General features: G+C 36.9%; 2 protein-coding genes across 3 annotated transcripts in view; one reads left to right on the forward strand and one right to left on the reverse strand.

Annotated features, from left to right (window-relative positions):
* Positions 1 to 13,696, forward strand: part of REEP5 (receptor accessory protein 5) — an 806,416-nt gene that overhangs the window by 121,427 nt on the left and 671,293 nt on the right. The window lies entirely within an intron of this gene.
* YTHDC2 (YTH N6-methyladenosine RNA binding protein C2) overlaps positions 1 to 13,696 on the reverse strand; it is an 86,826-nt gene that overhangs the window by 41,860 nt on the left and 31,270 nt on the right. For both annotated transcript variants that reach the window (XM_050793033.1, XM_050793034.1), the window contains 2 exons: positions 4,634 to 4,760; positions 4,278 to 4,343 (listed from right to left, as the gene is read on the reverse strand). In XM_050793033.1, coding sequence (XP_050648990.1) covers positions 4,278 to 4,343; positions 4,634 to 4,760 — 193 coding nt within the window. The remainder of the gene's footprint in view (positions 1 to 4,277; positions 4,344 to 4,633; positions 4,761 to 13,696) is intronic.

Here is a 13,696-nt window from a genome sequence, read left to right on the forward strand (position 1 = left end):
GGTTCACGCCATTCTCCTGCCTCAGCCTCCCAAGTAGCTGGGACTACAGGCACCCGCCACTTCGCCCGGCTAGTTTTTTGTATTTTTTAGTAGAGACGGGGTTTCACCGTATTAGCCAGGATGGTCTCGATCTCCTGACCTCATGATCCGCCCGTCTCGGCCTCCCAAAGTGCTGGGATTACAGGCTTGAGCCACCGCGCCCGGCCAGTCCTTCAAATTTCTAATATTCCCTAAGGAAGCTACGGTAAGTGACACTTAATGTCCAAGCTATAATATGATTTTGATTTCAAGTACATTATTCAAAGTAAAATTTGGCAATGAATGCTTTTAGAAAAACACAATCTGAAGGCATTTCTCCAAAGTAAATATACAAATGGCCTATAAGCACATAAAAAGATGTTCAACATCATTAGCTGTCAGGGAAATGTAAATCAAAACCACAATGAAATACCACTTCACACCCACTAGGATGACTACAATCAAAAAGACAGACGATAACAAGTGTTGGAGAGGGTGTGGAGAAATTTACACCCTCATGCATTGCTGGTGGAAATGTAAAATGGTAAAGCTGCTTTGGAAAACAATGTGGCAGTTCTTCAAAAGGTTAAACATAGAGTTACCATATGACCCAGCAATTCCACTCCTAGGTGTATATATAAAAGAAATGAAAAAAATATATCCATATAAAAATTTGTACACAAATATTCATACCAGTATTATTCATAGTCAGAAAGTGGAAACAACCTGAGTGTTCATCAATTGAAAAATATACAAACAAACTTTGGTATATCCATAGAATATGTATTAGTCATAAAAAGAATGCTACAACATGGATATTTTATGCTAACTGAAAAAAGCCAATCACAAAAACCACGTATCACATGATTCCATTTATATAAAATGTCCACAACAGACAAATCTATAGAAACTAGAAGTATATTAGTGGTTGGTCTAGAGCTGGAGGAGGCTTAAGAGAGCTGGGGAGGAACAGGGAGAGATACCTAATGGGTACAAGTTTCTTTTTGTGGTGATGAAACTGTTCTAAAATTGATTGTGGTGATGATTGCATAAGTCTGTGAATATATGAAAAACCATCAAATTGTGCACCCAAATGGGTGAATTACATGGTATATTAATTATATCTCAATAAAACTGTTAAAAACAAACTTTCAGCTATCATTTATATTTTCTTAATAGGTTGTGTCTAATTGTTTACTATTATAAACAATATTCTGATGTATAGTTCACATTTTTAAAAAACTCAATAGGCACCAACTTAACATGACTGTTAGAAAATTCTATGCTAACAGCAGGTTGATTATGCTATTTTCCAAAAGCAAGAATCAATATAAATTACTGAAATAAATGCCTTGCTTCTTCATCTTACATGTAAAAATGTAAACTATTGCTATCACTAGTAATTATCAACAGAATTTCTAAGAAGTTCAACTAAATCCAATCTCTCTTAAAGAATTTAGCAGAAAAATAACATAAGACTTTTTTCAATGGGAAAAATATTAAACTTCTACAACTTAATAATTGGCTCTTGTAAATTTTTTATTATACTTTAAGCTTTGGGATACATGTGCAGAACGTGCAGGTTTGTTACATAGGTATACATGTGCCATGGTGGTTTGCTGCACCCATCAACCCGTCATCTACATTAGGTATTTCTCCTAATGCTATCCCTCCCCTATCCCCAACCCCCAAGAGGCCCTGGTGTGTGATGTTCCCCTCCCCGTGTCCATGTGTTCTCAGCTCTTGTAAATTTTAAGATCTACTTTAAAACACTATAAGTTTATTGTTTTTTAATTTTTAACACATAAATGAAGAAGACATTATATTCTATTTAAAGCTATAACCTTTGGATATAAATTATCAATAATCCAGTAAACATAATAATATATTTAATTTTAAATACCTGAAATTTATAATTGATAATATCATGATCTATCAAATAAAAAGAAAGCCCAGTTAGCCAGGACAATTAAAATATTATCCAGATAAACGCTTTACCTGGTAACCTGTAGTATCTAGTGAACTTAACACCATAAGAATGTCTGGAACATTCAAAGTGTTAACAATAAAAGGACTGCAAGTTCTGGATGCTATTATTGAAATGACATCTAAACCTACCATATCAGAAATAGCATTTAAACCTATCAAGAATTTTGAGACTCAATGTCACAACTAATTTCAAACATTTATTTCTTCTAATGTCTGAGACTACATTTCCAGTTCCACATCTATAAAATTAAGTACAAAAACCCAGGTAAAATAAAACATTTTATATGTTCTTGAATAACAGATATTTTAATATATTTTAACTTCAGGCTCCATTGTTTTCTTTTTTGAATCTCTAAAGGTTGAAAACAGAAGCTATCAATGTATTATAAAATATATATTCAAAATTTTCTTTAAATATCTAATCTGAAAGCTTTATAATTTGTTTAAATATCTAATCTAAAGTTACCTAAAATCTCCATCTAAAAGACAGTTAATTGATTGGTTTTACAGGATTCCCTTGTGATTTTTTTTTTGTTAAATCAAAGCAATACATATACATAGTGTTAATAAATGGTTTTATAGAAGTTATAACAAAAACTCCTAGTCACACTGCTTAGAACTATTCTACTGTTTTAGCCATTTTAGCACTTGCTGTCATATTTCTAAGCAACACGCATTTTCTGCTATTTATTGTTTTAACAATGTAGTCATTATCTGTGAACCTCCAACTAATGAAAAATGAGGTTACCACTTCCACTTCCCTACACTTTCCACCCACACCAGTTCCTACAATTTTTGTTAAATCTTCATTCAGCCTTTACTTTACTATGACTGGGTAAACATTCACTGCTTAGCCTAATAATATACTATGATTATACCTCCTTTCTTAACTTTTTGTTTTTCCTAGAGTAACAACTGTCTAATTTTTATTTGCTTAGTTTTCTGTGATCTGATAGTAATTCTTCCCAAATTATCTGACAGATTCATAAAGCTTTTTAATATGATTGAAAATGCCAGGTAAATTTTTACCCCACAGAGACCTCCCTCTAGAGCCCCACATCTTCTGTTCCTATGCGAGCAGGCCTACTAGACACTGATGTCATCAAAACAATCCTCTCTACCAGCATCCTGAGCATTCCTTTCACCTATCCCCTGTGCTGTACCTACCTGTTTTTTTTTTTCCCCCATTTTTTGTTTTTGTTTTCACTTCTTTTTTGTGAAGCACATTCTCTAACAGTTTCCTAAAAAAGGAGTACATAGGAAGCAAATTTTCTTATCTTTTTTCTACAATTTTCCTACTCTGTAAGCAATTTTCTAAACTTTATCTTGTAACTCTTCTTTTTTCTGCTATCATATTTTTAATTTATAAGAATTCTTTCTTATTTATGCATTCATTCACAAATATTCACTGCACATCTACTATATCTAGCTGCTGTTCTTGAACAAGCAGACAATAAGCTTACTACATTCTAGTAGGGAGAAGAGATAGATAATAAACCAATAAAACAGTGAACAAGTAAATTATATAGTGTATTAGAGGGTGGTAGGGCTGTGGAGAAAAAAGAATTGTAGCATAGGTTAAAGAGGATGGACAGTGCGGGCGGGGGTTAGACTGTAATATAATAGGGCAAATTTGGGTAGGTCTCATGAAGACAAAATCTGAACAAAGATTTGTGTTCTGTTCCTTTTTGATAGCACACTGTTTTTATTTCATGAATGCAATATCTTTTACTATAGGTTTGTATTATAAGTTTTCTCTTTGATAATGAATTTTCTTTTACTGCTTCACTCAAAGGCCACTGAATGAGTCTCTGAGTTCCAAAGCTAAAATGAGTGTTTCTCTACGGCACTGTGAGTTTTCTTAGTTCTGCTAAGTCAATCAATTAGCTATCTATCATCCCAAAATTAACATCTTCTATCAGTTGCCCTGTCCTCTTCCATTCTCTTTGAATTTGGTTTACACCTTTTAAATTCCTTTATATTGCTTCATTGTCATTTTAGTGAGGTTTTGGGAAATGTAAAAGGTTTGAGAAAATGCAGAGATAAATACTTATGTCGTATCTACCATGTTTAATTGGAAATCCCTCTTCTGATTTCTTAAAATAAAATTTAATATACCATGGTAGATCAGACAGAAAATTTCCTTAGAATTACAAAAAAAATCTCTGGATAAAAGACTATAAATGGTCTACATTTGTATAGTCCATAATTTATATGGTGAAGCTCTTTTAAAGAAGGTAGAATTAATTTAAAATAGTATAAAGTTTTACCTGTAAGATTCTAGAAGATCCACAATTTCAGTCTGCCCAAAGTGTTTAGCCCAATCCAATGCCATCCTGCCAAAATTCAAAGGATATATAAAAAAGATGTCATCAAAATTGTAAAACTGGTTCATGACCAGCCTGGGCAACATTAAGACCCTATCTTTTCAAAAAACTTTTTAAATAAAAAATAAGATAAATTATAGTTAAAAAAAACAAGTCATTCAAAATTATTAACCCATTAAAACAGAAATTCACCAGCAATTATTACACAAGTTTTTAATATAAAGACAAACATAGGAAATCAAAAAAGATATGTGTAGCTATACAAAGATATATGAAGAATCAACGTAGTTTAAAATTACCAGCCATTTGATGCTTTACTATGGACATTGGCTCCCATACTGATTAACTGTTCTACTTGACTTGCAAAGCCACGTCCTGCGGCAACCATCAGAGCTGTTGCACTGGTTTCACTATGTCTGTAATCAACTAAAAAAAAGAAAAGATAAATACAACTTAAATTTCCAAACTACTTAAAACCATTTTCACTGTTTAAAAAATTTGAAATAGCAGAATTGAGTGTCAGGATAATTAGCCCGAGACTTGCTCCTTAACTACATAATGACAGCACTATGTAACACTTAACTTAGATGATCTACAGCAATCTGTTATGATACGTCTAGTGTAAATAGAATAAAGACTGTCGGTTGTAAGGTAGGAGAAAGAAAGATCATGGTTAAACTGTTTTAAGCTCATCTACATGATTTCAACAGAAAAAGGAAAGCTATTTGTTCACCAAATGACAAGATATAATTAAATAATTTAAAAGTTAATTTTCATCAGTAACTGGTAATGAATACTTAAAAGCTTCAAACGCAAAGTTTGAGACAATGTTTTGTTGTTATTTTACTTTGCTTTTAATCCCCCATTCCAGGCTATTTTGTAAGATGCTTAATGGGATTAACACTGACAGAAAGTTTATTTCTCATAAAACCCTTACATTAGAAAAATAATTAAAGTTCTATTGAAGTTTCTTCCTAGAATATATTTCTCAAGCAATTCAATATAATTGCTTAGGACTAATTTGCTTAAATTACAAAACTGGTAATTTCAGAAAGATTTCATGAAAAAAACCCTCCATAGTAAAATTCAAGATAACTACAAAAGGAAAATTTTAATCATTGATACACAGTATGTATACCCAATTATCTTCTATTCAATAAACACTCTGAAACATGGTATCCATTATCAATACAAATCAGTGTTCTTTTAAAGTGGGGCAGAGACAAGAAAATTGCCTCAGGCTTTTTTTTTAAGACTTTTTTTTAGAACAAGTTTTATGTTCACAGCAAAACTGAGAGGAAAATACAAGTATACCCCATATGTCCCTTGCCTTCACACATGCATAGCCTCCCCAATTATCAACATCCCCCACCAGAGTGGAACATTTGTTACAACTGAAGAACCTATACTGACACATCAACCAAAGTCCATAGTTTACATTAGGATTCACTCTTGGTTTTGTGCATTCTATGGATTTGGACAAATATATAATGGCATGTATTTTCATTTTGCTTTGGGAGTTGTTCTTTGGGATGGGTTTGTTGTTATCGTTGTTTCCGCTTTGTATTTTTAAAAGCACAGATAGCCATACCTTACTCCAAGACTCAGATTCAATAAATCGGGGATGGTCAGGCATTTTAAAAGATTAATTTATTTTTATCTGTACTCACTGTATGAAAATTACTTCTTCAACTGAATATTCAATCCATGGCCTTGGAGAATGTATCAAACTGTGTGTATTTTGAGCACAAGGGTATGAATAAATGTGAAACATTTAAAACATTTTTAACACTCCTCCCTTCAAGAGGTGGAGCCTAATTCCGTTCTCCCTGACTATAAATTGGACTAAGTGACTCATTCTAACAAACAGAATAATGTGAAAGAGGTGGTGTGCAACTCTGGAGACTAGGTCATAAAAAGTAACTACAACTTCCTGCCTGCTCTTTTACTTTCTCTCTTGAATCACTCTCAGAGAAGCCACACAGGAAGAATAAGGCAGCCCTACTGAGAAGGACAGCTGACAAGAACTCACGGCTATTCTGCCAACAGCCAGCAACAAACTGAGGCCCTTTGCCAAAAGCTATGTAAGTGAGGCTTCTCAAAAGCAGACCCTCCAGCCCCAACAAACCTTCAGATTAATGCAGCCCCTACCAACAGTTTAACCGCAACCTCATGAGAGACTTGGAGCCAGACCACTCAGCTAAACCACTCCCAGATTCTTGACTCTCAGAAACTATGTGAGGTAATAAATGTTTCAGGCTTCTAAGTGTTAGAATCATTTGTAATGTAGGAATAGATGACTAGTACAGTAAGTATGACAGAGAATGTCAGGTCTTAACTGATTATTATCTGCTTCTACACGATCATAGGGAAAATGATGGTACTAAGAAGAAATCTATGAAGCCCAGAGTTTCCTAAATCATATGACATATTTTCAGTTCTGGTTGAAATCAAGGGTTGAGATTTCAGAAATGAAATAAAAAGATGAGGAGTGAATGATTGAGCTACTATAACATTTTAGTTTTCCTCACATGGCTTAAGACATTAGAATACGGGACTCTGGGAAATGTACAAACTGTACATAAGAGCAGAAGAGAGACCTGAGCCTACATAGGATGACCATTATCAAATTAATAGTCTAGTATTCACTAAAGAAATATCAGGAAGAAAGCTAAGGATAATACTTAAGTACTTAAAATACATCATAAATATTTTAAAGCCACTGTTTTCAGAATTTAAATTCCTTAACTTTCAAGTAAGATTGCTAAACTCTTCAGAGTAAATATTTTTTAAATAATGGAAAAAGAAAGAATGCCAGAAAACTGGAGACGAACAAATATCTACACTTTCAAATCCAAAAAGTTACTTTTAAAAATGGAGATCAATTATTTTTCAAAAAATCAATAATGAGGGCCAGGCACAGTGGCTCACGTCTGTAATCCCAGCACTTTGGGAGGCAAAGTTGGGCAGGTCGCTTGAGCCCGGAAGTTCAAAACCAGCCTGGCCAGCTCTCAACAAAAGAGATACAGGTTTTGCAGATGAGATGAAGTATTCAGTTTGGGGCATATTAGAAATATCTAAATCCAAAGCTCTGGAAGCTGAGGTGGGAGAACCACCTGGGCCCCGAAGCCAAGGCTGCAGTGAGCCACAATTGCACCACTGCACTCCACCCTGGGTGACAGAATGAGACCCTGTTTCAAAACAAAACAAAACAATGAACTTTAAAAAGCAAATCACTAGGAGCCAACATACATTTACAAAGAGAATAAAGAAAGTCAAAAAATACTCATTTATTTTTTAAGAAGTTAGACTAGAAGATGTGTAGGATTATAACTGCTTGAACAACCACACCCAAATATTGACCTAAAGTCCCTTGTAGCATACCACATGCTTGATAATTGACCCAGGCACCTCAAATTAATAAACAGAGAAAGCTTATTAATGTAATAGATAACAATTAGAATTTTTTTAAAATTGTTAAACAGAAACAATGGGCCAAATCTAACTTTAAGATAAAATTTACAATGAATAAACAGAATGTCTAAAGCCCAAGAAAAAGTCAAAACAAGTACATGATGATTAAAAAATTTAATTTAATAAAATCATAGGTTTAAAAAAAGAACTAAAAATTTCAAAAACAATATGAATCAATAAGACAATGGGGTTGGCTGGATTAATGTAAGTAAAGAGTAGAAGGTTTTAGGCTAAGATGGTTACTAAGAGATTAACACTCAGAACTGGATACTATGCTTTTTAAAAGGGATAAAACAGAACATATCCAGAGAAGATGGACCAGGGAAGGAGAGGACCAGATATCATGTTACAGTAAAGAATAGTTGAAGTAATAGGTATAGTCAGCCCAAAAAACAAAAAATTTAAAGGAAAAAGAATAACCATCTTCGTATACCTGGAAGTCTGTCAGGTATAAATACATGTGATCACTCCAGAAGCAGAAAAAAGGCAAATGCCATGTAGTTAGATTTCATATCAACATACTAAAAAGTTAACTCCTGAAACAATTCAAAAGAAAGGTAGTGAACTTCCTGTCACTAAACATGTTCCAACAGATTATCATGTGGTAAAGATGCTTAAAAGTAATATCATTATTCGGCTGGGTGCGGTGGCTCCTGCCTGTAATTCCAGCACTTTGGGAATTACCATCCTGGCCAACATGGTGAAACCCCATCTCTACTAAAAATACCAAAAAATTAGCTGGGCGAGGTGACGCACACCTGTAGTCCCAGCTACTCAGGAGGCTGAGCCAGGAGAATCACTTGAAGCGGGGAGGCGGAGGTTGCAGTGAGTCAAGATTGCACCACTGCACTCCAGCCTGGTATAGAGTGAGACTCTGTCTCAAAAATAACAATAATAATAATAATATCATTCTTCAACAAAGATTTTTCAGCACTTAATAAACGATGAACCTCTGGTGATACAGAGATAAGTAAAACTGACAAAGTTTCTGCCCTCATGTAGTTTTCATTCTAGTAGATGAAATAGGTAATAAAAATAAAAAACACATGACAGGTAATGAAAGTACAATAAAGACTAATAAAGCAGGGTAAGGGAGATATAGTGAGAAAAGGGTACAATTTTAGTAAGGCGATCAGAAAAGGCCTCTCTGAGAAGGCAGTATGTAAGCAGAGACCTAAATAAGTAGGCACTGGGCCGTGTGATTACCGATGGAGGCAGTTTTCTAGGCATAGGAAACAACAAAACAAAATCTCACAGAAGGGAATGTGTTGGCAAACATGAAGAATATCAAGGAGACAAGTGTGTCTAGGCACAGTGAACAAGGAGGAGAGTGGCAGAAGATAAGATCAAGAAAGTAGCCAGAGGCCTAATCATGGAAAGGACTTTGACTTTCATCCACAGTGTAACTGGAAGCCTGGGAGAGTTGAGAACAGGCAAGTGGAATGATCCAATTTCCTTTATGAAAGGATCAATCTTATTTTTCTGTGGAGAACAGACTGCAGTAACATAAAAACAGAAATGGTTAACGGGCTACTGTAATAGTCCAGAAGAGAGGCTGGCTTGGACTAGGGGAGTGAAATGTACAGTAGGGGAAATGAAATGTGGTCATATTCCAGATTTATTTTAGAATGCAAAGTAAACAGGATTTGCTAATGAATTATATGTGCAATGTGACAGCAGACTTTCTGTATGCTTTGCTGCCTTAGCAACTAGGTGAATGATAGTGACCATTTACTGAAAAGGGAAACACATGAAAAGTGCAGGTTGAGAGTAAGGTATGTAGGGAGGGGATCAGAAGTTGTTTGACGCATATCCAATTTTATTCACCTAACAGACATCCAACTGGAGATAACAAGTGATCAGGTATATTTAAGTCAGGGGGTAGGTGAGGTCTGGAAATGTAAATTTAGGGGTCATTTAAATAGATATTTAAAGCAATGACTATTTGAGATCCCCTTAAGGAGTAAGTATAAATAGAATTAAGGTCTTAAGGATTGAGACCTAGGAAATTTCGTATTTACAGGTCAGAAAAAAAGAAAAAGATCTTGCCAAGAAAACCAAGAAGTCAGAGCCAGGGAAATAAGAAGAAAATAAGCCAAGTATGAAATACCAGAAGTTAACTGAGTAAAATATTTCAAGAAGAAAGTAATCAATAATAATTACAATAATAATGCTGAGGGGTTTAGGTGAGAGAATAAATACTTGACACCTAAATCCTTTCCAAGGAAGGGAAAGACAAGAGTATATGCATAACACATACACATAAAAGCATTTTTGCACGTAATTGTCATGTAATCACATAGCTCTTCAAACTACAATGGTGACATGCGCTTAAGAATCTCTGATTTGGCGGAGCAAGATTGCCGAAGAGGAACAGCTCCAGTCTCCAACTCCCAGCGCGAGCGACACAGAAGACCGGTGATTTCTGCATTTTCAACTGAGGTACTGGGTTCATCTCACTGGGGAGTGCCGGAAGATCGGTGCTGGTCAGCTGCTGCAGCCCGACCAGCGAGAGCTGAAGCAGGGCGAGGCATTGCCTCACCTGGGAAGCGCAAGGGGGAAGGGAATCCCTTTTCCTAGCCAGGGGAACTGAGACACACAACACCTGGAAAATCGGGTAACTCCCACCCCAATACTGCGCTTTAAGCAAACAGGCACACCAGGAGATCATATCCCACACCTGGCCAGGAGGGTCCCACGCCCACGGAGCCTCCCTCATTGCTAGCACAGCAGTCTGTGATCTACCGGCAAGGCAGCAGCGAGGCTGGGGGAGGGGCGCCCGCCATTGCTGAGGCTTAAGTAGGTAAACAAAGCTGCTGGGAAGCTCGAACTGGGTGGAGCTCACAGCAGCTCAAGGAAACCTGCCTGTCTCTGTAGACTCCACCTCTGGGGACAGGGCACAGTAAACAATAACAAACACAGCAGAAGCCTCTGCAGACGCAAACGACTCTGTCTGACAGCTTTGAAGAGAGCAGTGGATCTCCCAACACGGAGGTTGAGATCTGAGAAGGGACAGACTCCCTGCTCAAGTGGGTCCCTGACCCCTGAGTAGCCTAACTGGGAGACATCCCCCACTAGGGGCAGTCTGACACCCCACACCTCACAGGGTGGAGTACACCCCTGAGAGGAAGCTTCCAAAGCAAGAATCAGACAGGTACACTCGCTGTTCAGAAATATTCTATCTTCTGCTGCCTCTGCTGCTGATACCCAGGCAAACAGGGTCTGGAGTGGACCTCAAGCAATCTCCAACAGACCTACAGCTGAGGGTCCTGACTGTTAGAAGGAAAACTATCAAACAGGAAGGACACCTACACCAAACCCCATCAGTACATCACCATCATCAAAGACCAGAGGCAGATAAAACCACAAAGATGGGGAAAAGGCAGGGCAGAAAAGCTGGAAATTCAAAAAATAAGAGTGCATCTCCCCCGGCAAAGGAGCGCAGCTCATCGCCAGCAACGGATCAAAGCTGGACGGAGAATGACTTTGATGAGATGAGAGAAGAAGGCTTCAGTCCATCAAATTTCTCAGAGCTAAAGGAGGAATTACGTACCCAGCGTAAAGAAACTAAAAATCTTGAAAAAAAAGTGGAAGAATTGATGGCTAGAGTAATTAATGCAGAGAAGGTCATAAACGAAATGAAAGAGATGAAAACCATGACACGAGAAATACGTGACAAATGCACAAGTTTCAGTAACCGACTCGATCAACTGGAAGAAAGAGTATCAGCAATTGAGGATCAAATGAATGAAATGAAGCGAGAAGAGAAACCAAAAGAAAAAAGAAGAAAAAGAAATGAACAAAGCCTGCAAGAAGTATGGGATTATGTAAAAAGACCAAATCTACGTCTGATTGGGGTGCCTGAAAGTGAGGGGGAAAATGGAACCAAGTTGGAAAACACTCTTCAGGATATCATCCAGGAGAACTTCCCCAACCTAGTAGGGCAGGCCAACATTCAAATCCAGGAAATACAGAGAACGCCACAAAGATACTCCTCGAGAAGAGCAACTCCAAGACACATAATTGCCAGATTCACCAAAGTTGAAATGAAGGAAAAAATCTTAAGGGCAGCCAGAGAGAAAGGTCGGGTTACCCACAAAGGGAAGCCCATCAGACTAACAGCAGATCTCTCGGCAGAAACTCTCCAAGCCAGAAGAGAGTGGGGGCCAATATTCAACATTCTTAAAGAAAAGAATTTTCAACCCAGAATTTCATATCCAGCCAAACTAAGTTTCATAAGTGAAGGAGAAATAAAATCCTTTACAGATAAGCAAATGCTTAGAGATTTTGTCACCACTAGGCCTGCCTTACAAGAGACCCTGAAGGAAGCACTCAACATGGAAAGGAACAACCGGTACCAGCCATTGTAAAAACATGCCAAAATGTAAAGACCATCAAGGCTAGGAAGAAACTGCATCAACTAACGAGCAAAATAACAAGTTAATATCATAATGGCAGGATCAAGTTCACACATAACAATCTCAACCTTAAATGTAAATGGACTAAATGCTCCAATTAAAAGACACAGACTGGCAAACTGGATAAAGAGTCAAGACCCATCAGTCTGCTGTATTCAGGAGACCCATCTCACACGCAGAGACATACATAGGCTCAAAATAAAGGGATGGAGGAAGGTTTACCAAGCAAATGGAGAACAAAAAAAAGCGGGGGTTGCAATACTAGTCTCTGATAAAACAGACTTTAAACCATCAAAGATCAAAAGAGACAAAGAAGGCCATTACATAATGGTAAAGGGATCAATTCAACAGGAAGAGCTAACTATCCTAAATATATATGCACCCAATACAGGAGCACCCAGATTCATAAAGCAAGTCCTTAGAGACTTACAAAGAGACTTAGACTCCCATACAATAATAATGGGAGACTTCAACACTCCACTGTCAACATTAGACAGATCAACGAGACAGAAAGTTAACAAGGATATCCAGGAATTGAACTCATCTCTGCAGCAAGCAGACCTAATAGACATCTATAGAACTCTCCACCCCAAATCAACAGAATATACATTCTTCTCAGCACCACATCGTACTTACTCCAAAATCGACCATGTAATTGGAAGTAAAGCACTCCTCAGCAAATGTAAAAGAACAGAAATTATAACAAACTGTCTCTCAGACCACAGTGCAATCAAACTAGAACTCAGGACTAAGAAACTCAATCAAAACCGCTCAACTACATGGAAACTGAACAACCTGCTCCTGAATGACTACTGGGTACATAACGAAATGAAGGCAGAAATAAAGATGTTCTTTGAAACCAGTGAGAACAAAGATACAACATACCAGAATCTCTGGGACACATTTAAAGCAGTGTGTAGAGGGAAATTTATAGCACTAAATGCCCACAAGAGAAAGCAGGAAAGATCTAAAATTGACACTCTAACATCACAATTAAAAGAACTAGAGAAGCAAGAGCAAACACATTCGAAAGCTAGCAGAAGGCAAGAAATAACTAAGATCAGAGCAGAACTGAAGGAGATAGAGACACAAAAAACTCTCCAAAAAATCAATGAATCCAGGAGTTGGTTTTTTGAAAAGATCAACAAAATTGACAGACCACTAGCAAGACTAATAAAGAAGAAAAGAGAGAAGAATCAAATCGACGCAATTAAAAATGATAAAGGGGATATCACCACCGACCCCACAGAAATACAAACTACCATCAGAGAATACTATAAACACCTCTATGCAAATAAACTGGAAAATCTAGAAGAAATGGATAATTTCCTGGACACTTACACTCTTCCAAGACTAAACCAGGAAGAAGTTGAATCCCTGAATAGACCAATAGCAGGCTCTGAAATTGAGGCAATAATTAATAGCCTACCAACCAAAAAAAGTCCAGGACCAGATGGATTCACAGCTGAA

Source organism: Macaca thibetana, chromosome 6 (genome assembly GCF_024542745.1).
Source record: "Macaca thibetana thibetana isolate TM-01 chromosome 6, ASM2454274v1, whole genome shotgun sequence".
NCBI classification, from domain to species: Eukaryota; Metazoa; Chordata; class Mammalia; order Primates; family Cercopithecidae; genus Macaca; species Macaca thibetana.